Below are 24,128 nucleotides of genomic sequence, written 5' to 3' on the forward strand. Positions count from 1 at the left end.
AAGTGGCATCTCGGGTCAAACTTGGACAATCCAGGCCCAGTAAAAATCAAACCATTTTCTTTGGGCCTTTGCTGCTCGAGTTAAAACGAAAATAGAACATAGCCATCAATATGAAGAAAAAAGACTCCCTTATCCAATAGTAGCTAGAACATCAGAAAGGATGATGAGCCTCTCCATTACCACTCCTTCTTCAAGTGTTAACTTTGCTTCCAAGTTAAACCTCTCTAAATCCTCCTTCCATGGCGTTCGGATTGCTCAAGTCTGTCCGGTTCATGCTCGAACCGCGCATTCCATAACGACAACTCGCTCTTCTTCATCAATGGTGGTGAAAATGGCGAAGAGAGATGAGGAATTGAAGGAAATTCGAACCAAAACTACTGAGGAGCTTCAGGAAGAGATTGTTGACCTTAAAGGAGAGCTCTTCATGCTTCGTCTTCAAAGATCAGCTCGTAATGAGTTTAAGTCAAGCGAGTTTCTTCGGATGCGTAAAAGGGTACTGTTTACTCTCCCTCTTTTCTGGTTTTACCGTTTGTTTTACTTGTTAGCTCCAGCTACAAAATGATTGTGTGAATTTCTCTGTGATTTTGGTTTTTATTCATTTCGTACAAAATTGGTGTGGTTTTGAGTTGGCAAATGTCACTGTTAAATGATCGTAGTTGTGGAGTCTGTAGTCTGTCATCTCCTTACGCATTTTGATGTCACATTATTAGCACTAGTTAGTGTTTATCTTCATGTTTAAGTGAGTCGGAGCAAATTTTGGACAATGGCATAAAACAGTGCCAAAATTATGGGATCACTTTGCACTGAAGAGAGAATCCTTATATGTCTGGAGGAGTTGCATCTACCTGGTAGATTCATGCTTTACTATTTTTAAGTATATGGCATTGTAGTTCCAGAGAGAACACAGTTAATAGCTTGTCCCTTGCAGCAATTATTGAGGATGTTGAGGGAATTTGCGCACCTATGATGAGGATGAAGAATTTGCAGCAATTTTTCTCCTACGTTTGCACTAATTTGAGAAACATTGTTGGTCCTTCTTAAGATGTTTCAATAGCCTTTGATTTGTTATGTGGATATCCAAGGTGTGAACATGGTGGTGTATGTTGTCCCAATCATTCCTTAGTCCCAAACTCGACCAGGGACTAAGGAGAAAAAGGTTTTGAGTTGCTGATTCCTAGTTTTTTTTCCTTCTGCGAGTGTAATAAGTAATACTAGTGCTTTAAGACTCAAAATAAATAAATAAGTAATACTAGTGCTTCTGCTCATAGCAGAAATGAGCATGTGTGAAGTTTCCTATTCTAAACTATAATGAAGGTGAGCTTCAGTCAATGAACTGAAAGAATGAACTCAATTTCTATGTGAGAGGTCATCAGAATCTTTGAATGTAGTAGATTCAACCAAATTTCAGTATCAACAAGTTGTAGCAGCTTAATAGGTCTGTTTGAAAATGTTTTTCTGATCTTCATGTTAATTGTCTTGTATTTTTTTTCCTAATTTGAAGTTTATTGTGTGTCAACTATCCAATCCTTGTGTTTGCAAGGCTATTGTTCTCAGCATAACACTCCTGAGGTCCTAAGATGAATAGCAGTCAGTTCTCGTCATGATGAATAGAGGGATATCATCTCCTTGGTCACAAAAGATTAGCATCAGTACTGATTGAGAATAACTGTTTTTTTTGTTACTTGTAAAGGGGGCATGTTTTTTGGGTTGAACTCTAGCAGTTATGGTTGGTCTTTCCATCATTTTTCCTTGATTTCATTTAATGTTTTTCTGGTGTGCCTACATTCTTTCTAGTCTCCAACTTTGTCTCTCTTTTTTTTTTTTTTGGGGAGGGAGGGGGGAGTGATGGTCTTCAAGTTCTTGAATACATATGGTAGTACTGTAAGCTTAATCTTTCACCTGTCGCATGTAACCATGTGCAATTCCATGCTTGTGTTGCCTTCCCTGAATTTTCAGCAATGTTCATTTTCCATTTCCTTGGATTGGGTAGTTACACTTACCTTTTCTCATGTTTAACTTCTTAATCTAATTTACTTTTGTTTCTGATGGTCTGGCTTTCGTAATATGTTAGATTGCTCGAATGCTTACTGTTAAACGGGAGCGTGAGATGGAAGAAGGAATTAACAAAAGGATATCCAGGAAGCTTGATCGGAAATGGAAGAAAAGCATTGTTCCTAGACCACCTCCTTCTTTGAAGAAATTGCGAGAGGAAGAGGCAGCTGAAGAGGCTAAGGAATCTGCCTGATTTTAACACATTTTCATTGGTAAATGTTATATTTTCATCTCTCTTCTTTTCTCATTTGGTGCTCCTTTCAGGTCAAATAGTACAAGGTGATTCTTTTTTTGTGTAAGGCTGTTTGTTTTGCAGATGATTATTCTTGGCATGTAATTTTAATCCTCTATGTGGTGCCATTTCTCTTCCAGTTAAAATTGTGTGAATTTGATAGAGTAGCTAATGTTGTGATTCTTTTCCTGAATTTCCAGTTACATGCTACCAGACAACATAGTCAAATTTTAGATGAACAGTGTAGTCAACCCTCAATTGAGTGAATATCTTTTACCCCTCAATAGATGAGCAATATAGTCAAACCACAAGGCTGAATCAAAGAGAACTGTTGTTATTATTGGTGAAATAGACTAATATTTTAAGTGATAGAGGTTGCTTTCTTTAAGAATTGAGGATACAGCCATATAGTATATTCCAAAGAGGGTATTGAATTCAATTTTTTCTGAAAGACTGAGTCCTATATCTAAACTAGAAGGCAGCTGTATAATTTAAATGCATATCAAAATAGAGCCATACTTGAGGCTACTTTTGATGGTGATGGAAAAGCTTCTTTCAATTATCGGAAATAGCCTCTCTACCTCCCAAGGTACGGTAAGGTCTTTTTACACATTACCCTCCCAAGGCCCCGCTTGTGGGATTACACTGGGTATGTTGTTGTTGTTGTTATACAGGGATACATCCTGTTTCGCCAAGCGTTATTGCTCCCAGAGCATTGATTTTGATTTGTAGTTCTGGTGTAAGTTTCATTGTTGTCCGTTGTCGGTTAGTATGCATATAATGTTTTTCATTATTTTTAGATTATTGAATAAGATGCTTATGGGTTTTAATATAGTCTCAAATCTCATTTTAGTTAGATATAGTATAGCTACTTCCTGGAACGACACTCCAGGTGGGATGCAAACATATCAGTAACTAATGAACATCCTTTGCTCCCTCTCCTCTTCATTTGGTTCTCCAATATTTAGCAAACGAGTTGGCTGAATTTAATACTGTGTCAATGCTTCTCGTTAATGCCAATATCCATATACTAATCGCTGAATAGTGTGAAACCATTTAATACAATACAGAACGCGGTGATGTTTGTTGGCATACTGACAACCGCTTCATCCAGATGCATGAATTTAATGATGTTTGTTCTTAATAAATTCAAATCTTCAACCACTGTAACTCCAAACGCCTTAGTTGGGCGTTGAGAGATGGTAGGTTTGGTCATCTCACCAAGAGAAAGGCAGTGAATCTGTTGGATTTGCCCAAGTTTTTGATAATCACAACTGGATTGTCAATATTGAACTAAAAACCTCGATAATCAAGTATTAAATCATAAGCATTTATCAAGATGTAATTTTTTTTGCATTGTGAGTTCATGGCTCATGATTATGACAAGGGATATAGCATAATAATGGCATTTCCAAGCATCTAAAAGAAAAATAGGGTGGTAGTTTACCAAGATACTATTTTAACCAAAAGTTGTGCCTATTTTACATTAACTGATAATAATATTGAAATGGAAAGGTATGAAATGTTTAGTTCTGCGATGAGTCACCAAAAATGCTTCTCAGAATTGAAGAGCCTTCAGTCCCATCACTGTTGTTACCATCACCTACGAATCCCTGCATGATAGTTTGACCAACCTGCTGAGCTGCAACTTCCACAAGTCCTTGAAATGCAGCATTCATCATATCATTGTTTGTCCCAGGAGACTGTATGTATTGATCAGGCCTAACCAGTCCTTGAATTAGAGGAGGTTGCAGGGATTGGTGCTGGGGGATTGAACCTGTACTTGTACTATAGAGTAATAGGTTTGGCCTTGCTTGGGCTGTACCCAGACTGGCCTGTGTGTACTGATTTGGCATTGCTTGTCCTGATAATATGGGAGTCTGTGGGAGCTGGTTTCCCATTGCACCTGAACTTGCACTTTGCACCAACTGGTTAGGCCTCTTTTTTTCCACCATAGGAGGCTGCTGGAACTGGTTATGTGAACTTGTTGCCCCAGGGAATGAATGGCGGTGCTGGAGGATAGTTGACCCTTGAACTGCTGATTTTGGGGAAGAATTTGAACAATCCAAATGAACATCAAAATCACAAGTGCCACATCTATAAAGCCACTGCTTAACTCCAATCTTCTGGCATACATCACAAGAGAAACCTTTGGCATCAGCATAAGGATTCTTGAAGGTGAGTTCCAGCTGGCATTGATGCAATTGATGTGTGATTTTGAGGGGTTTTGATGCACAGATCACATGGAGATCATATTCGCAGTCTCTGCAGTGGTAGCTGAATCCATCACCGCGGTGGTTGCAGGCATCACAATTGAAAAGGCCATGGGGGTATTTAGACCTCGGAAGGAGAGCCAGAGGGTGGTCTGGATGAGCAGGGTGATTTATCAGCTTTGGGAACTGAGTACAACTCAAATGGAGGGTAAAATTGCAAGGCTTGCATGTGTACATTTGGGGTGATGATGGGAGTTTGCATCCTGAACAAGGTGTGGGATTATTCTGGAGTTGGATGCATAGCTCTAATTCATGTGGATGACTGAAGTGCTTGAGTCTTGGAGTTGGATCACTATTCAGCTTCAACCTCCCCATCAACGTTCCTCTGTTGTACTCTTCTCTTCTCCTCTCTACTCTTTATTAGTACTAGTTAGTATTCTTGTTTGTGATGCAACTTGTTATTAATGCAATTAGATAGAGGTGTTGAGGAGATGAGTGAGAAGCAAAAGACAGAAAACAATTTGTTTGACTTTTGGAAGTCAAATTCCTACATGGTTCTTTCACTGAATTGGATGTGTAGTGATGCAAACTGCATTGAATGAACTTCTTTGACTAATTCTTTAACCTGGTTTTACTTAATTTTAGTGTGGCAAGGATGGTTGGATAGTCTTTAGTTTCTCGGTCAAGAAGAAAGATGATCGTTGAATTTTTTACTAGTGAGCAGTGACAACTTACTCCCTTTGTCCCTAATTACTTGTCCATTTTTCCTTTTATAGTTGTTCCTAATTACTTGTTCATTTTGACAAATCAAGAAAGGATAAAAAAATTTTACCTATCATATCTTCAATTAAATGACTAATTACTTTGAAAAATGCAGAACTTTTCATTTACTTTATAATTAATAGGGGCAAAATGGTAAACTCTTATATCATTAATTAATTTTTTAATAGGCGTGTCAATTCAAAAGTGGACAAGTAATTAGAGACGGAGGGAGTATTATGTAAGACCCCTTACTTTAATGCGACATTTACATCACCAAAAATAAGCCTTCAGTTAGAGACACCCTACATATACAAATATAGTTGGTAAAAGTTTCAAAGAAATTCATCCACTTTATAATTTTAGACTTGTAGTTATCTCCTGGTGAACCATATACCGCTAACCCCTTCGCCTTATCTCCTGGCTAATTGTGCACCGTTGTCCTTTATAGTGACGGAGACAAAAAAATTTCATCTTTTACACCATGTGTGTGATTTTCTGACAATGAACCCCCCTTGCTCCTCTAGCTGCATTTGGGGCTCTTGGGATATCTCTTGTTATAAAAAAAAAAAATGACTAACAGGCTATTAGACCTCATTAAGCCAATCTTCTTTTGAAAAAATTCTGGAATCTTGCTTCAATTATTTGGATCGACATTTTCTTTTGATCACAATTAGTAGAGTCAGATAAAATTAAATACATTGCATTTTGTAGTAATTATTTTGAGTCTGAAAGCAGAAACCAAGGAGCGACTTCATTAAAAATGGCTCGAAGATTAAGGCTGTCTTTTCTATTTTTAATCGGATAGGATTTATAGTCCCTTTATTATTTGTCGACATATGTAATTCTAAAGAAAATTTAATTAAATATATTTTATTAAATTAGTTTTATTAATAATATTTTTAAATTTAATTATTATTATTATTATTTTATGTAACTATTTAATAATAAAAGTAGTATGAAAAAGAAGTATTAATAAAGCTTTATTGATTTACAAAAATAGATTAATAAATTGTTATTTCCCCTAAACAAGGAAACGGAGGAAGTACTCATTTTACTTACTTTTGGTATAAATACCTAATCGATAAAGTTTTTACCAAATTATTGTTTCTCCTAAATATTGATTTGTTTTAACATGTTCATATTTTATTGGTTCCCTTAATAAAAATTCTGGTCCGATATTAAATTCAACTACTCTGTCTCCTGTTTTTGGCGTGCTTATTAATTTCTAGCCTACCTTCACTTAAATTACAAATTGCCCTATAAATACTTATTTCATCTAGAGGATAGTTTAGTAATTTCAGACAGTAAGCCTTGATTAGATTTAAGGAGAAGCTTCTTCAATCTTGTCAATTAAGAAATATCGTTTTGTGTGAAATCAAAACCACCAAAATTGTATAATAATAAGAAGAAGATCGTCTTCAGAAGCAACACAGATTCAGAGAAAATGGCGTTACAGTGGATGATACTGACGTATGTTGTAGCGGCAGAGGCGGCCATAGCAATTCTCCTGACATTGCCATCTCCAAAAGCAATCAAATCTCGTTTCGTTTCCCTAATTTCACTCACTCTTCAGCCTTCTTTATTCATCATACCCTTCGCCGGTTTCCAGCTCCTTGGTACTAATTAATACGCTTTTTCTTTTATCTATCTATTGCAATTTGTGTGTAATTTTGTGTTTTGTTTTTTATTAGATATATATTGGAAGAATGAGCATCGGTTGATGTGCACCGGTGAGATCTGCACTGCTGCTGAGAGAGACCGCTACGAGAGATCGGTAAATTTTCTCTATCGTTTATATTTTACAGGGTTGTATATTGATTAAACTGAACTTGGTGATTATTAGGTCTAGAAGATACTTAGTATTTTAGTACTGATTAACGAGTTGATTGTATTTGTGTTTTTCTAATTTTGAGACCTCGAAATTGAGGTATTCTCAATATGTGATCCTTGCACTCTTATTGTTACTGAAGAAACCTCAAGGATTACACCATGGAATTATCTAGCTCTTCCATCTTTTTTTTTATTAATGTTTTGTTGCTTTACACTCCTTACCATTTTCTACAAGCCTTGTGCTTAAGTTTTCTTCGATAGAGTGGTCCACGAGGCCAAGTTTGATCCAAGATTTGAAGTTGATAGGTTCTTATAACAATCTCAAGTTAATATATAATAACAATTGATATTTGTAAATTTTTATAGATTTCTTAATACAAATACATGTGTTTACATGAATTGATACCTTATAGGCTACGTCCACCCCGGCCCAGTTTCACTCTTTCTAGAATCGGATAGAGATATAAAATCATGCTGACATTTTCTTGATAACTATGTTTCCTGGACTTGGATATGTTAGTCAGACATTGGTTTTTTTTTAGGTGTCTAATTTGCAAAGGACCTTAGATTTATTATAAAGAGGAATGGGCAGATTGTTGGAGATTGATATAAAGATATGAGTAATAAAATGAACATTATACATGATATTTGACTATCTGGTCATCATGTAAAGGGAAAATACCTTTTTAGGTTGGAGGATACTTGCTGATTTAAACTTAAAGAGGAAAACAACAAGGGAGGGATTTATTATCTATATTGACTCATCAAAAATGCTCTTCTTCAAATTGGAATCGACTACTACTACTTAGCGTTGCATGGTTGGTAGAAGTTGAAACATCCTAACTACTTCAACCGAATACAACGCATATCCCACTCTACTATACCAATATACGTCACGTTGACACTTCTCACTGAATAGTCTGAATTGGTAAAAAGAGCGGCAATATGATAAACTAAGATAATAAGTAAAATTGGATTTTTGGTAGCTACCATTAATCTATGTAATATGTGGCATTAAAGGGAAAGTAACTAAGGGGTGTCTTCTTCATGGTTTTCACATGAACTTATTAGGGGTTGTACTAGTGTCAAACTACGGTGAGTCGGTGACACAAAAACAGGAGCAACACGTGCAAGATCAAGTGATGATGAAAATATGAGCCAATTGGGGAAAGCAATTTTCATTGCTTTGAAAAGTAGAAATTTCAGTAATCTGCTGGCAAATTGAGGGAAACGTGGGGAGAAACCATAATTTGTTGTTGTTCTTTTCCAATTAAGGGAAGTGGTGAAATTGTTTCATCGATTTGATATCTGTGTAAATGCATCTAGGCAGAATGAAACCTTTAAAGCATCTAGGCAGAATGAAACCTTAACTCAAAGGTCAATACACTTTGTTTGGACGGATTTTTTTTCATTTTTCTTTTATCCTTTTCTTTTTGCCCTTTCTACTTCTTAATGGGGGAGTTTGCACCATAAGGAAATACTTTGTGCCTTTTTATAAATGTGCTACTTACCTTTCACTTTTTTTTTTTTTTTGATAACCGAGAAATCCGTCTGTGACCCGCCCTTTGGACCAATCACAGCCTTCTAAACTTGGTGGATAATGGGGCCGCCCCTCTACCCTTCTCCACTTAAATACCAAGCTTCACTTTGCATGGTGTGGGGCTTGAACTTGCGACCTAAGCCACAAATCCTCCACCTTTTGCCACTTGAGCTAGGCCTTGGGGGCTACCTTTCACCTTTTTTGCCACTCATCTATTTTCTTATTGTTGAGAAGAAGCATACACAAACATTAACTAAATGGTCAGTCCAAGGATGAATTTATATGGTTGTTTCAGGGGTGGCTTCTCTCTCTTTTTTTATTTAAATGTTTATATACACATTGAGTTGGAAAAAAATATATACTGATTGAGCAAAAAGAAGTTTTGTGTTAATATACGGAGTTGGGTTGGGCATCATGGTGGGAAACAGGTCATTTGATGACTGCTATTAGCATGAAAGGCTTGCAAACTTATTACTGTAACATCACTTCTTATTTCATCTATCTGCAGTCATGGATCAAATGCTTTCGATCTACTTCAGTGGATCTGAATCCAAAGATTGAGTTCAGTCTTAGCAATATAATCTACCTGATCCCTGATTCCTGGTCCTTAAAAATATCAAGTTCAGATATATGAGAAACCATTCACTACTGTATTTCCTTTCCAAACCTGCTTTGATATGCTTTACTTGAGCCGAGGGTCTTTATTCTTTCGGAAACAACCTCTCTACCTTCACAAGTAGGGGTAAGGTCTACGTGCACACCATCCTCCCCAGACCCACTTGTGGGATTACACTAGCTATGTTGTAGAAATATGAGAAACCACAACCTATGGAATGACATTTTAGGTTTTCCTTATTGCTCTCATACATTGGTTCTGAGAGACATTATTCCAAGTATTCCCTTCACCAATAACTTGAACGTGCTGACATCACATATGAAGCATGAGTTGCACTGGTCCCCCCTCGCCTCTTTCCTATTTATGCAAAACGATACAGCAGCTCAGTGATAACTAAATGCATCTACCATTACGTTCTGGCTGTATTACCTCATCAGTCTCCCTAATTATATGCAGATCTACAAGGCTCAAAGAAATGCTATTCTGTGTGTAGCAGCATGCCTTCTCTACTGGTACATATGCTTAATCCCTTGGGACCTTATATTTTGATGCAAAGCAATCTATTTTTCAGTTCATTACAAAGTGTTTTTATGTGTGTATAGGTGTATCTATCGTGTCTGCAAGTATTACAAGGAGATTCAGAGCGTTGAGGAGGTGGAAAAGAGACTCAAAGACGAGTAGGTTTTTTAGGCTGCAGCACTTCCACTAGTATTTGAGATCTAGTTGTAGCATAGCTCAAACGGTTCCCTTAGTACTTTGTAATGTGATATGAATCTTGTGTTTCGCTTTGCTACTGCCATCTAATGACATGCTTTTGTTAGGTTTTTGTGTGCTCCTCTTACACGAGGTGGTTCTTTTTTATTTGAAAAACATGTTAGTGGTCGTTACCAGTCACCTATATACATTCTATACTATCTACTTTCATCTTCTCAGGTTTCTTGTATAATTACATTCAGTAATGCCACGTTGGGACTAGAACAACTTTACAAGGTTACCAAGAAAACTCATCGACTTAACACTTACTTATATCTAGAAAGAACTACTAGGTATAAGATACTTTATACCCTGTGCACACCCAAAGGGTAGGGATGCGGGTTTCCCTTGTCTTCAAAAAAAAAAAAAAAAGACTTTATACTAGCATATTTACAGTGAAATAAATATTTATATTTTTTAAATAACTAGTATAAATTTTTTGTTTCCTTTTTCAATAGTGTACATCTGGGGAAAAAATGGCAAAAATCAACATAGAGCGATAGTTCTTTTTGATGTATTCAGAATTTTTTGGTTATGGAAGAGAGAAAAAGTAGGCTCTCCTTTCTTTTTATCAACACTGGAGTTTGGTATAGATTGCAACATATATTGACGTTTTGGCTACAGCATTAATCTCGGGATTATAATTATCTATTGTGATCCCACACTGGGCACTACTATATCATTATAAAATCTTTTATAATTGTAATATTCACAAATCACTGCCATTCTTTTAAGTGCAAGTAAATAATTGTAATATTCACAAATCACTGCTATTCTTGTAAATAAGTCTAAGTAATTGATACACTGTAAAACGGGCAAACGTTGTTCTATACAAACCAACACAAAGGGAAAATCACTCTTCATTTTATAACTCAAAAAGCTGAGACATTTACAAGAAAAGAGAGTCCAAAACCTGTTCTACATTTTTACAAGCTATGAGGAACTAAGGATCAACACATAATCCATTTCAATTCATCAAATCTGCTACATCTATTCAAATGAAATCACTGATTGTCTCAATCGTTAAAAGAAATGCTATACTCCTTCCTTCCAGTAAGTCGAAGTTCTGAATGATGTTGTGGAGCCACTAGAAAAGCACAAGGCTGCAGATTATTATGACAAAACCAAGTGGCAAACTGATATCTCATTCTTCCCCTGCAACATGGCGACCAAGATCATTTTTGCTGCACTTTTAGTCGGTTTCTGTACTGGAGTAAGAATCATCATCGGCCATGCAATACATCCTTTTCTTCTCTTCCTCCCACATTAGAACTTCCCGTATATACCTAAATGTTTCATCGACAGATGTACGTTCAAGTGCCCTGGTTGGCCAGACAAAAAGTTTTTTGCCTGTGATTGAAGCATAGACCTGTTTGAACATAACAGCAACATAATAATATGCTTGATTTGCCAGGGCTTGATTATTTTGTCGATGTCTGAAAGGTCTAAAGTCATGAAACCAATCACAGACTGTCAAAGGAACTTGGTTGATTTTATCCTCAAAGCTATCATATTTATTTAGGAGCAGCACGAAGGAAGCATCCTCGAAACTACTATGTCTAACTAAACTCTCAAATACATCTCTGCTTGCCAACATTTTATTTTCTGAGGTACCATCACCTCGGGTCCACTCCAGGTCATAGTCGCTCAAGGCCACACAAAAGACTACAACTTTGACATCTTCAAACATTTCAAGCCATTTGCCACTATCATGGACTCCCTTGGAGCTGATACGGATCAATTGATACCTAAAGGAAGACGAACAGAAGAAGCAAATGGTTACTGAGGAGCGATGAGTACAAGTCGAATTTTATCACACCAATATCAGCCATGCAAAAAGAGTTACTTGGTCCAAGAAGGTTGGCTTTCTAAGTCCTCGCCGTAGATCTCAGACATGGGGCTGTGATCATCAAATGAGAATTCAAGAGAAGCAAGCCCATTGCTAGGAGTCACCCCTTCAGCATATAAAATGTCTCTTTCTGAAGGTTCATACTCATTACTAGATATCTCGAGGGCCTGGCAGAAGTAAGATGACATATTGGACTAGCAGAGACAAAGCTAAAATTCAAGAAAAGCATTATCAAAGATGAATATAAAAGTTTAGCAACATCTAGCAAGCAATTACAGAACCAAGAAGAAATCTACATAACCCTTGAGATATCAATAGCACTGACAATGAGAATATTGTAAGCACATTAGATTGGAAGATAATCTCTAAAGAAATGAACTTTAACAATTATTTCAAACCTAAGTAGCCTTTATAGATATGTAATACTTTCTTTGATGATGACTCGAAGTTGTTTAGCCCATTATCACTGTAATTCAGTGTTTATGCTTAAACAAAGTTAGCAACATCTTTTGACTTACACAATGGGCAGTAAAAACCATAAACTTGACATGACCTGTTTACTGAAGTGTTTTTGCTGGAAACGCATTGATCTATCAATTCAGGAAATATTAACCTTATTATTAAATGGTGACATCTGGATCTTCTTGTGAAGGGTCACCCTAACTTTTTTTTGTTTGATGACAAGGGAAACCCGTAGCCACTACCCTTTGGGTGCGCACAGGGTAAAACCCCGCTCCTATGCAATAGCTCGCAAACCACATAGGAGAGGTAACCCGCACTAGGCAAGCCCAGTGCGACGAGCTCGATCCAGAAGACAAACCCCTTGCTTTTGCTGGCAAGGGGTTTCGAACTTGACATTATAAATAATAGTGAAAGCTATAAAAAATGTCAATTTTGTTTGGTAAGTAAATAATAAATTTTTAAAAATTAGGTAAATTCCTGATGCTATTAATAGTCGAAAACCATGCAATATCAGCTTCCATTTGTCAAAATAAAATCAAGTAATAAAAACATCAACCCAGGCATTGTGTATCATATATTGATTTCTTGATTTATCTTTGTAACTTGATTTAGCACAAACTACCAAATGATTCATTTACATCATATATTCGAATGTGTATTTCTTTACATACTTACAAATATTTTTAAAATGTTTACTCATTTTCATCCAAATGCATTAAACATATACTTAAGACCTTACTCCATGTCCACGTCAAGTATCGTGTCCTAAATTGCCACCCCCAAACCAAATGTTATTCAGTAGTTGCAGATTCCATTTACAGAAACACAAAGTTAAATCATAGTATAAACAAGGTATACCTGATCCAGGAAATAGTTAGCAGTATCAGGAAGAAAATGCAGTTCACCCCTTCTCTTGTATGTTTCCTGGATGGCAGGGTCTCTCCAGATCTCATCTACAACTGGTGCATATTCACGTGTAGCAGCAGGAAAGAAAGCATCCAAATCTCCCATAGCTATGATTTCCAGTAACCAATCAGAAAAATGTTTTACTCTTTGATTGATTGAGTATATGCAGCGCCTGCTCCCATCAGTTCCTGTTTCACCAGAATTAACTTTACAGTATCCACCCAACAGTAAAATATTAAGATATTGCCCACGTGATATATATAGCCATCAAGGAGAGGATGTCGTTGAGCTTACAAACAGCTCACTCAACACAGACAGATATGTATACACACATGTGAGTATTCTATATATATGTATATAAGGGGTCAGTGAAACTGTGTATACTTTAAAGTAATGTTTCCCCAAAACATTAGACAACCTAAGTTGGAAATAGAGTAGGACAATTCATTTAATGCTTTGCTTAAGGAATATGCTACTTAACTAGCCCTTTGAAGATTGTGAAACACAACCACCTAGGATCCATTGGTTAACCCATGACAAGCCAACTTTGACATTAAATAAGGGTCATATTCCATCCTTTAAGAACATAACAAGGATGAAAATATACAGAACCAGACCTCAAACCCAGTCTTCCCCACGTGTATACTACACAGTCAAATCAGAAAAAAAGCAAACCTAATTTTTCTTGTAAAAAGCATGCACCTGTAGTAGTAGGAAAAAAATATATCTGCATGTGCCCTTCTTCTACTTGTCATTTCTAACACAATGCATTTACCAATTTGCTTCCTTATTTATCAAAAGTAGCTACGCTTTGCAGACCTTTATTTTTGTCAATTTAAAAAATAAACTAGGATTACAAGAATCCAGCATGGGTTCAACTCAAGTTGGGTGAGGTTCAACAATCAAGGAGTGTTTAGAATACCTGGTGAAAGATTTTCTCTCTCCGAATCAGAAGTTCCCTTATCCATCAATGCCTCCTCCTCAAAGTGCTCTCGCCCCTCGAGCAAGACACTAAGGTATCTATAGATGTTTCTTTGAATGGTAAGCTTGATATTTTGTACCTCATCAACTGTGAATTTGCTTTTAGACATAAACTTCACCTGTTGTATTGAAAGAAGTGGAGGATATAATAGATTAAGAAATCACCATGGAAAAAAATATAAGGTTTTGTAACAGTAACAAATAGGCAGTTTCCAGGTTCGAACATGTCAGTTATGCAGGAAAATGATAGAAGCAACTTAATATAAACCATTAAAATTGGTCTGTGTTCCACTAGAGTGAAAATGTTCCCTAGTTAGTACTCCAGATGATCCACCAAGATATGAACCGTTGAAAAGATAACTCAAAAAAAGTCAATTAGAGTGCAATTTACCAAGTAAGAAGTAAGGCGCTTTTAGTTTGAATTTCGGATTGAAAGGAAAAGAGTCGGTTAGTGTGTATATTCAACAAATTTTTAGTCTCAAAAACTTAATGACATGAATGAAGATAATGCAATTACCAAATTGTAACTTGTAATATGATCAAGAAGTAGTAGTACTAATTTTCCTTCAAAAAGAAGGAACAAGAATAATGAATCTTCTGTTAAAGAGCATCATAGAAAACTGCAAGCTTCTTATTATGAAGGAATTTCCTACAAACTTATGTTAATAATTGAAGATATATAATTACGTATGCAGACCTGCTTAAAAATGGTGCTTGTCCCGGATCCTTCCAACCCAAACAACAAAAGTTTCTGTACTCTACCATGCTCCAAATACTCAGGTATAGACCCACCTGAAAAGGCAGTTGCATCTTCTTTTGGCCCATGAATATTTGCAGGTGGAACAGGCAATGAAAACAGTGAACAAATGAAACGAGTAGATGCCTGCCTAACAAAAAGTATAGCTGTAACTAATTAAAATGTAAACATAAAGTATTTTAAAAGATCATAACTGCACTCAATTGAAGAATTTTACTTAGAAGGATAACGAGAGAACCTTTCCCCATATGTTTCCTCTAATGTTATTTTGACCTTCTTCCTCGTAGGATCCATCCTCGTATACCCAAAAGTGAGTACCTCGTTGACACTGAACCTTGGCTAACTGATAAAAGAGGAAAGATTTCAGCACAGATAGAAAGGTTTTCCATTCTTATAAGACATCATCATCTCTATAATTTTATCTCAATTGATTTCCAGAATGCAATGTGAACCCAGGAATCCAGTATTGAACATCTCGAAACCTCTAATTCAGGGGCGCTATATAGGAAAATATTTGTTTGAGAAAAATTAATTAGTATATCATTACTTAAGTGGGAGGGCAAGGCTAAAATGGGTTCAAGCTCTTCCAGCCTCTCTCCCTTTCTGCGACAACTAAAAAGATGCTACTTCAACTGCATCACTTAAAGTTACAGGCTTGCAGCTTTCATGTTTCATGTCAGTCCATTACATGACACAGTCTTAAACCTTCCTTCAACAACAACACTCTTCAAGAAAGCACATAATTCTTCTGCGCAATACACCAATAGAATCTTACATGCGTCAGAATGATCAAGCGGTGACCAGCAAAATATGATTCTAATAATCATATGTCAAGCTTCACTCCTAAAAAAATAAAGTGATAACTTAAATAAATTTAGAAACTTCTACAAACTATAGGAACAACAATAATATCCGTTGAACACTCAATTTCAGAATCTCTTTTTTTTATATACGAAAATGCTGTCATCCAGATTAATTTCAGAATCTCTAATCAACAAGGAAAATCGACTAAAGCTAAAAACATGAAAGCCATGATAGAATGATCCAATGGGCAATGGATTCTGAGAGTATTTCTTAACATACACTTAAATAGGACTGAATATAATCACATGCACACATGCATCAGAAAATTCTGAATAATCCAATAATCCAATTTACTTTACCTTCAGAACCCTGAACTCAACCTTTGTAATCTCCCGGCCATTGATGAATACTTTTGTGTTTCCTTTACTAGCATCAATCTGAAGCTTACCACCCACATTCAGTTTTGAACTTATTATCCTATCTGGCTTCTCTCCCTCCTACAATAAGAAAACATGTAAAATGAAATACCAACAGATTCCGCAAATTCACAAAAGGACAATAAAAACTGCTCAGTACTCACCTTTCCCCAAAGCCCTGAATCCTTGTCATACCAATACTTTCCAGGTCTCAAATTCTGTGGTGACATTGCACATCCAAGCAACTCTACCAATTCTTCCTCCCGCAATGGCCTTCCATTGACCCACACCTGCTCAGGTTGAATTTGGTTCGCCAAGCACTCACTCTCAGCCTTCATTATCTGCTTGACTTCCAATGGACTGCAGACTTTCGCCAGCAAACGCGAACACTTACCCAATTTCTCTCTGTTAGCCTCATCTATAGTCTCTCCTATGCATCCCACACATTTCCTACCCTCTGGCATTGAGCCCATAGCCTTAAGCAAACAGTTTCTACAGTACCTAGCCCCACACACAATGCAAAACTCTCTCTCCCTTAACCTACTCTTCTTCCCACACCTACTACAGACCCGAACCCTAACCTTATCCCCTAGACTATCATTTTTCCCATCTTTCTCCCCTACCGGCAATGATTTACCATCAACATAATCAGACCGCGGTGAATTATACTCATTTCTAGCAACGCTATTATATTGATCATCATCATGTTCATATTCATTCTCAACATTTTCATCAATATCAGAAGTCAGAACATTACCACTATTGTTCAAGTCCGAAAGAGACTGATCCGTCGGGATTTTACTTTCGAATTCCGAGCTGGAATTGTTGCGTAGCCTTGAAGCCGAACTCGAACTTCCACTTCCGCTACTGTTTTTCGTCATGTGCAGAGCAAACTTAGAATGAACAGACGGTACCTTACGGTATTTGGGAGGTTTTTGGAGGGTAGTTTGGGAAGAGAGTGGATCAACTACAGGAACAGGAAAATCCAACGGAGGACCTTTATACTCAACGGCGATGGAGTAGTCGAGTTGTTCATCGTCCGGCAACGGAGCTCCTGCCGGCAACATTCTCCGGAGAAGATCTTGCCAGGCGTCGGAATCGGAGTCAGCGAATGGCTCGGTCATGTGGGGAATTCAGTAGGTAGAAGAAGGAATTTGAAGAGTATGAAATGGACATGGCGACATATTTGGTTTGGCAAAATTGGTTAGGTTTGATTTAGGGTGCACGTAACTGAAAATGAACAATTAAGAGGGAGAAAAGGGATGAACTGGGAAAGGAAGAAACAAAGGACGGTGGCCAGGTGGGCGTTTGTTTTGAAAATTAAAAGCAATATTAAAGTTACTAAAACCTCTCTGCGCGTCACTAGTAAAAACAGTAAAGACTCTTCTAATTAACACCGTCTTTTTATAGTTTGCCAACTGAACACCGACTAATCTAAATTAGTTTTGAAAAGTTACACTTTAAATAAAAATATTATCTATCAAATTATGTATAGTTGGTGTCCTTGTGTATGAATTATTAACAGTATATACTGTCTTTGATTATGAAAATGATATGTCGTAGACTCGATCGGTTGCTTATTCGTCCACAAACTTTCCTTTCCTCTCTCATTTACAAACCCAATTTGAGAATAGAGGGGATTTCCACTAAAAACTACCAAAGTTTGTCTTCATTTACTTTCAAGACCCTTGTTTGCAAAAATTTCAAAAAGGGTGTCAAAGATAGCAAATATTTTTAAAAAATTGATAATATTAAGTACCAAAAAATAACAATCAAACTAAGCAATATTTAATTAAATATAAGAATATTTTAAATAAAATTAACAAGTTTATAATTCAAAACTAACATAAAAGGAATGAACAAAAGTTGGGACATCCAACCCTAATTTGAAATCATTTACCACCAAGCTACTCGACATTTACGTTGAAGTTACGCATTTCTTATTGGGAAAATTATTAACTTCTAGCAGGCCATAATAATTTCCTGGGCTATAATTAAAAACTAACATAAAAGAAATGAATTGAATGTGGAACGTCCAACACCAATTTGAAACCATTTACCAGCAAGATATTGGACATTCATATTAAAATGTTCGTCAAGAGTTGAACTACATCCAATACAAATATAAAATAAAACTTTACCTATATATATATATATAGAGAGAGAGAGAGAGAGTAGGTGTTCAGTTGGACAGCTTGGAGACACCATATCTCCGCCCCTGTCTGCATTATAAATGAGGACAAGTTCTTGAATATTATAGGTGGATCTAACAATTGTTTAATCATGCAACAGGATATCAGTTCTGGTAATAATAAGAAAAAATGGCAGAAGACGACACCACTCCTTAAACCTTATGTATTCGACACTGGAACCTTGCAAAATGTTGCGACTCGGATCATATCGGCCCTACTACACAAATCAAACGGACCTATAGCTCGTAACAAAGTCAGTTTGGGCACAAATTATAACAAGTGATTGAAATTAACACCAGTTGGGACAACGCATGAGTTTAAGTGGTGGTCTTGTTAATTTCCTCTACAATCCAAGATGTTACTGTCTTAAAGTTAAAACAGAATTACGAGTAAAACGATATTAAGTTACATTAACTTTGCTATGCTTTATGAGAACGAAGAAGCAGGAGCACTGCAAAAATAATCCGAGCCAGCAAAGGCTTTTGAAGCAATCTTCTCGTTACTTGCCATAACTATTAACTGGGAAGGTTATACTAAAAAAAAATTGAAGCGTTCCCAGCATACCAGCAGACAAATTGAATACCGAACAAACTGATGGTTCCATTAATACTCTAAGATATCCTTTCAGTAGAAGGAGATACTGTACAGGAGCTTCCGTCTGTGCTGTTTCTCAAAATTATTGATGATATCGTCAATTGTATCCTCCCAATTTTCAGTCGCATCAAGCTGCAGTGAAAACTTATACTATTAGTGAGGGACAAAGCAAAATTAATTTTGTGATAATTTGAAGATCCACAAACCACATACTTCTTGACACAAAATCAAAGCAAGACGACCTCCAATTGCTGCCTCCTCGTGGTTATCTTTTACTTCTAAATTGATAACAAGAACCGGCTTCAAGAGATGTTGGTTTCGGTTATGAAGATCTGCATTATCAAACCATATATGGTTAAAACAATTATGCTTGATATCCACAAATGCATGAAAAAGAAACACTCATCAAAAATGTAAGCAGACCAATTTTCAAATTATTCGGCAGTAGAATGCATGATGTTCAAACTTTTAACTTCAAGTGAGATAACTCATGGAATCCATGATTATAGGAGCTCTTGCCAATGTAGACAGCTTTTCACTATCATAGAATTACAAGATGGGTGTACCACAAAACAGAATGAGAACAATTCTAGGAAACTCTCAAGGAATATATTGGATGGATTTGGTACAAGAATCTCTATGAAGATCTTGTTTTTTTTAAGACAGACAGACATTTTGCTATACCATGATTCAGCAAGATGTGTCACGAGAACAACCAAATTTGCCAACTAGCTCCGAATGACAAAGAGAAATATCACAAACGAGGAGAAATGAGATCTTATATTCAAGGCCTAACCCATCGGTAGCCTCTTAAAGTTGGCATAATGTTTCACTTAGACACCTTAACTGGACGATGTTTATTTTAGACACCTCAGGTAAGATCCCGTTGTGTCATTTTGACACCTTTTTTAATATCAGCAAAAAAAATATAATGTGTGGATTACACTCGCGAATGAAGTGTAAAGTGACAAATTAAACAATGACATTTGTCATTTGTGTCAAAAATAATTTTTAAATAATTAATATTAAGTAAAAATAGAAACTGACCAATGAATTAATGACACATAATATTTTTCCCCAAATAAAATAAAATTTAAGCAAACTAAAAGAAGCCCCACCCCTGACCGTCTTCTCTAAAGCCCCCCGATCACCTTCTCAAAATAAACTTCCTCCCAACCCCCGATTGTCTTTCCCCAAAACCCCCAAACAAAAAACCCCCCTGCTGATTTGAATTTCTTTTTTGGGGCCTGCAAAATACCCCCTGGCTCCCCCCGCTTTGCTTTCTCCAAATCTCTATCCTTTTTTGCAGAAATCCCCACCCCCCCACCCCCGCATATGCATGATGCGCTTCATTGAATTCGCACCCCGCAAATTATCGAAATAAGCTTTTATCAATCTTCTTAAATTCACTTTGCCGGGAATATTAAATTCTTCCATGAAAGAATCTTATGAATGGGTTTATTCTTAAATTTTAAAAATATTTTCCATCATTTTTGTTGAAAAAACTTCATTCACAAATTGATGAAATTTAACTTGTCAAAATGATGGCTGAAAATGGAAAAGAAGATGAAAAAAATAATTAAAAATTAACTAAATTACACTTTCACGTGCCTATCAATGAGTGTATCACACTCATTATGCCATGTAAGCAAAAAGTGTTAAAATGATACAGTGAGATTCTACATGAGGTGTCTATAATGAACATCTCTTAGTTACGGTGCCTAAGTGAAACATCGTGCCAACTTTAGGGGGCCACCGATGGGTTAGGCCTATATTCAATTTTAGGACATAGAGAATAAAAATGCCGTTTAGAAGTATAGAATGAAAATCAGCTCAAGCACTTAGGTAGTGTGGAACATTTGATTCATTTAATAAAATTTAAGCAGAAACAGTACCATAGATCCTGGAACAGTACAACAGAACATAGGCTCATTTCATCATCAGTCAATCAACTATTCTCAATCCAAAACTAGCCGGGAGTTGGCAATATGAGTCTTTTATATCACTCTATTGCTTTTTATTTGACATATTTCATTGGAATACTATTGTGAGACAAATGAGAGCATAGCCTCACGCCTGTTCTTTTAATAATATTGGTCTCGCAACCGCTCTTTCTCTTTGCTGGTGAACTACTTATTGCATTGCTCTACCACAGAACTTCTATGTTCCAGCCATTCTGTGTGTTAATTTTCATCTGTTACTCATTCTCTTGGAAGACTTAACCTAGCTATTTGAAACACCGGCATTTAGACACCACAATCCCATCTAATCTCATTTTACCTTCACTCTCTTTATAAAATCTTAACTTTTTTTTTTGGATATAGACCTGATGAGAGCTAAACTTGTTGTTAGTATATTCAATCTTATTTCTAATTATCCTAAACCTTTCTCTAGAAGACTTCTCCACTCTTCAAACTTACTATTGACACGCTCACTAGTTTTGTCAGTTAACACAATATCATCTGCAAACACCATGAACCATGGATGATAGAACCTCATTTGATATTTTATTGCCTATTGGTTAGCACATCTATAGTTATGGTCAGCAAGTACTGAATTCAAGGTAGGTCTCTAGTGTAACCCACCATTATTAGAAACTCCTCTGTATCTCTCTCTATTCTTCTCACACTTGTAACTATTCTCTTGCATATATTATTTTAAGGCATTTATAGAAGTAATGATTTCTTCTCATGCACCTATCAAAAGATCTTTCTTGACACTTCATCATATGCTTTCTCTAGGTCCATGAATATCACATGGAACCCTTTTTTCTCTTGTTATAAACATCCATCAATATTTTTAAGAGAAAATATAGCATCTCCTAGGATAAGTTTTACTAGCTACGCCACATAATGACCAGGAGAAGAAGAAAAAAGAAACACACAAAAGAGAAAAAAAAAGGAAGAAGGATGCCAAGATAATAACACTGTAATTTCTCATCTAATCACAGACTATCCAACATTAAGAAACTCTAGAAATGAAGTATTCCAACTATGCATAGTGAAGTAAGAATTTGTAACACATCCTATCTTACATCTTTCCTGGTCAAGCACTATAAATTATTTGGGACGAAGCACAAACTTTTCCAAGATAAGCAAACATAGTAAGAGTACTGCATCTACCATTGGCAAAATCACTTCATATAGCAACTCCTTGAGATTAAATTACACAGAATTTCCCAGGGAGACCCTGGCCCCTGAACTCTCTTGCATCTCCAACTACTTTCCTTACTCTCCTACCACCATCATTATTCTATATCGAGGTTTTACTCAGAAATAGATAGTAAACTAGTGTCTTAGGCTGCTACTCTTTTTTTTCCTGCCAAAAGCAAGCCAGGAATACCTCTGCAAAAGATAACCATTTGAAATTTTCCTCACCCCAAATTTACAACTATCCAAGTCCTTGCAATTGCAGGGATATCATTTGACAGCTTTGCCTCATACTGTAAGTGTCTATTCAAAGGTTGTTCTGAGCATTAAGAATTATTCCTCAGATGCTCCATTGCTATCTACCAGCTAGTTTCAAAATGCGATGCTATATAAAGGTAAGAAGTCAAGTAAAGTTCACGCTCTTTGAATTGGGGGAATTGCAGATTTTGTATTTATCACTTGTAGCATTGGCCCAATGCAAGCATTAATAAAATATTACATTAATTATCAAAAAGAAAAAAGTTCACATTCTTCTATGACGAAGGTCAGAGATGTAATAAAATAAGTCTGACCCAAGGCATAATATTAATCTTCTTCTTGACCTTGCTAATGCGAAAAAAAAATCTCAGCTTCATTGAGCAAGCTGATAGAAAGAGCTCACTTAAGCGGACACATTTAGTAGAATTCTCGATCCATCATTTTCAAACAAAACATAAATGCAAAATGAGTATTACCAACCTTCAAGCACCAAATCAAAAACTTTTTCTTCAAATGTAATTACGACATCAAAGGGACCATCAGCTGCATTATCCTGCCAACGTTGAGGTGCAAGCTTTACACCCAAGTTCCTTTTCAGCATAGGCAGTATTCCATTTCGTTTGTACCTGGAAATTGAAACTGAGGCTCAACCCTAATTTAAATTAAAACAAGAGGATTCTGAAAATAAAGCAATATTTGCCAACAATTCTAGGTATAACAGCCATTTCAAAGAATAGAAACACGGTGGAAGTTGTGACTCTTGTCCTGAAAAGGAACACGCCACATTATTATAGCATGGAACATTTGAGGATTTCATATTCCAAAATATGCAACTTTACCCGTATTCAAAAGTCAAAAACTAAATAAGTGCTAAAATATATCCACAAGAATAAAACAACTCCAAATACACATAGAAATCCTGTTACAGACCCCCTGTCTCATTTGAAATAATGATAGACACGTTTTCCCTAAAAAGAAACCTCCATTGGCGTCTAACGAAACGAGAAGTTCTAGTAAAATTTATACTAATATGAATACCCTTATATTAACTCCTCCGATTTTATTATGCTAATTGTCCATTAAGGTAAGGAAACTAGAACAGGAAATTAGGACCCCAAAACCTTCAAGAAGATCATCCAAATCCTAGCAGATGGAAAAACCTTAACTTCGCTTCGTGCAGCGCAAATAACAGACACTACACATACTAGGGTTATTTAATGGTAACTGAATTGGGGGATACACGAAATTTTAATCACAGAGAGTTCAAGGAATTAGCAAAAGGAGACGATAATTAGAAAAGGCATAAATGCAATTTTGGCTCACAGCTCGACGTCTTTGCGGCGGAGGTCATCGAACATCTGCTTATACGGAGTACCGAAGTCGTAAACATTGGGTTCTCTAATAGAAGGACCAGGAAGCTTCACATGTTGCCCAGTGCCATATGAGGCCACATCAAAGCCCTCCCTTTTCAGTAGAAAATGTGACTCCATGCTCCGATTCTGGTTAGACGAGCACACCATTGCATACCGGAGCTTCATAACTGATTCCGGCAGTGCTACTCTTGTATTCCAGATGAAACGAATTCGCCGATAGCTACACGTTCTGGAATTTGCGCCGGCGTCCTGTAGACGAGGAGAGCTGTGCTTGAGCAGAGATTTTAGTAGAAGGAGTGGAGGTGTTTTTGGTGAGTGAAACAATAAGCACATTTCTTCGCCAGCTAATTAGTTAAATTATATACTTACTTTTAATCATTATTCTTGTG

At 36.5% G+C, this 24,128-nt stretch overlaps 6 protein-coding genes across 7 annotated transcripts in view; 3 read left to right on the plus strand and 3 right to left on the minus strand.

Moving 5' to 3' along the window:
* LOC125813917 (calmodulin) overlaps positions 1-24,128 on the plus strand; it is a 103,303-nt gene that overhangs the window by 37,112 nt on the left and 42,063 nt on the right. The gene's annotated exons all lie outside the window — the stretch shown is intronic.
* LOC125813916 (50S ribosomal protein L29, chloroplastic-like) lies at positions 111-2,430 on the plus strand. The gene is made up of 2 exons (XM_049493392.1): positions 111-493; positions 2,072-2,430. Exons 1-2 carry the CDS (start codon positions 161-163, stop codon positions 2,243-2,245), a joined length of 507 nt encoding a protein of 168 aa, XP_049349349.1. The 5' UTR covers positions 111-160; the 3' UTR covers positions 2,246-2,430.
* On the minus strand, positions 3,642-5,123 carry LOC125813910 (uncharacterized). The gene has a single exon (XM_049493385.1). The coding sequence runs from the start codon at positions 4,870-4,872 to the stop codon at positions 3,811-3,813; it is 1,062 nt and encodes a 353-aa protein (XP_049349342.1). The 5' UTR covers positions 4,873-5,123; the 3' UTR covers positions 3,642-3,810.
* On the plus strand, positions 6,605-10,173 carry LOC125813918 (uncharacterized). The gene is made up of 4 exons (XM_049493394.1): positions 6,605-6,875; positions 6,951-7,033; positions 9,702-9,757; positions 9,848-10,173. Exons 1-4 carry the CDS (start codon positions 6,704-6,706, stop codon positions 9,924-9,926), a joined length of 390 nt encoding a protein of 129 aa, XP_049349351.1. The 5' UTR covers positions 6,605-6,703; the 3' UTR covers positions 9,927-10,173.
* LOC125813902 (extra-large guanine nucleotide-binding protein 3-like) lies at positions 10,843-17,514 on the minus strand. Of its 2 annotated transcripts, none has more exons than XM_049493378.1 (8): positions 16,338-17,514; positions 16,117-16,254; positions 15,192-15,296; positions 14,894-15,079; positions 14,138-14,315; positions 13,168-13,403; positions 11,845-12,014; positions 10,843-11,746 (listed from the first exon to the last, which is right to left on the minus strand). In XM_049493378.1, exons 1-8 carry the CDS (start codon positions 17,295-17,297, stop codon positions 11,191-11,193), a joined length of 2,529 nt encoding a protein of 842 aa, XP_049349335.1. In that variant the 5' UTR covers positions 17,298-17,514; the 3' UTR covers positions 10,843-11,190. The 2 variants fall into 2 exon arrangements, with proteins under 2 accessions (XP_049349335.1, XP_049349334.1); XM_049493377.1 differs by having other exon boundaries at positions 13,168-13,421.
* On the minus strand, positions 18,682-24,049 carry LOC125813915 (uncharacterized). Its single transcript, XM_049493391.1, has 4 exons — positions 23,690-24,049; positions 22,847-22,992; positions 19,173-19,291; positions 18,682-19,091 (listed from the first exon to the last, which is right to left on the minus strand). Exons 1-4 carry the CDS (start codon positions 23,902-23,904, stop codon positions 18,990-18,992), a joined length of 582 nt encoding a protein of 193 aa, XP_049349348.1. The 5' UTR covers positions 23,905-24,049; the 3' UTR covers positions 18,682-18,989.

This window comes from Solanum verrucosum, unplaced genomic scaffold (genome assembly GCF_900185275.1).
Source record: "Solanum verrucosum unplaced genomic scaffold, falcon-dt-bn FXZP01000205.1, whole genome shotgun sequence".
In the NCBI taxonomy this organism is placed as follows: Eukaryota; Viridiplantae; Streptophyta; class Magnoliopsida; order Solanales; family Solanaceae; genus Solanum; species Solanum verrucosum.

What these genes read in the sequence shown, in the direction of transcription:
- LOC125813916 (XM_049493392.1), top strand. Translation starts at nt 161, where the DNA reads ATGATGAGCCTCTCCATTACCACTCCTTCTTCAAGTGTTAACTTTGCT. An exon ending in TTCTTCGGATGCGTAAAAGG is followed by an intron (nt 494 to 2,071) that starts GTACTGTTTACT and finishes GTAATATGTTAG; the next exon opens with ATTGCTCGAATGCTTACTGT.
- LOC125813910 (XM_049493385.1), bottom strand. Translation starts at nt 4,872, where the DNA reads ATGGGGAGGTTGAAGCTGAATAGTGATCCAACTCCAAGACTCAAGCAC.
- LOC125813918 (XM_049493394.1), top strand. Translation starts at nt 6,704, where the DNA reads ATGGCGTTACAGTGGATGATACTGACGTATGTTGTAGCGGCAGAGGCG. An exon ending in GAGACCGCTACGAGAGATCG is followed by an intron (nt 7,034 to 9,701) that starts GTAAATTTTCTC and finishes AATTATATGCAG; the next exon opens with ATCTACAAGGCTCAAAGAAA. An exon ending in GCAGCATGCCTTCTCTACTG is followed by an intron (nt 9,758 to 9,847) that starts GTACATATGCTT and finishes ATGTGTGTATAG; the next exon opens with GTGTATCTATCGTGTCTGCA.
- LOC125813902 (XM_049493377.1), bottom strand. Translation starts at nt 17,297, where the DNA reads ATGACCGAGCCATTCGCTGACTCCGATTCCGACGCCTGGCAAGATCTT. An exon ending in TTGAGTTCAGGGTTCTGAAG is followed by an intron (nt 15,297 to 16,116) that starts GTAAAGTAAATT and finishes CTCTTTTATCAG; the next exon opens with TTAGCCAAGGTTCAGTGTCA. An exon ending in AGCCAACCTTCTTGGACCAA is followed by an intron (nt 11,747 to 11,844) that starts GTAACTCTTTTT and finishes GTCTTCCTTTAG; the next exon opens with GTATCAATTGATCCGTATCA.
- LOC125813915 (XM_049493391.1), bottom strand. Translation starts at nt 23,904, where the DNA reads ATGAAGCTCCGGTATGCAATGGTGTGCTCGTCTAACCAGAATCGGAGC. An exon ending in CGCCGCAAAGACGTCGAGCT is followed by an intron (nt 22,993 to 23,689) that starts GTGAGCCAAAAT and finishes TTCAATTTCCAG; the next exon opens with GTACAAACGAAATGGAATAC. An exon ending in TTTTGATTTGGTGCTTGAAG is followed by an intron (nt 19,292 to 22,846) that starts GTTGGTAATACT and finishes TTGATAATGCAG; the next exon opens with ATCTTCATAACCGAAACCAA.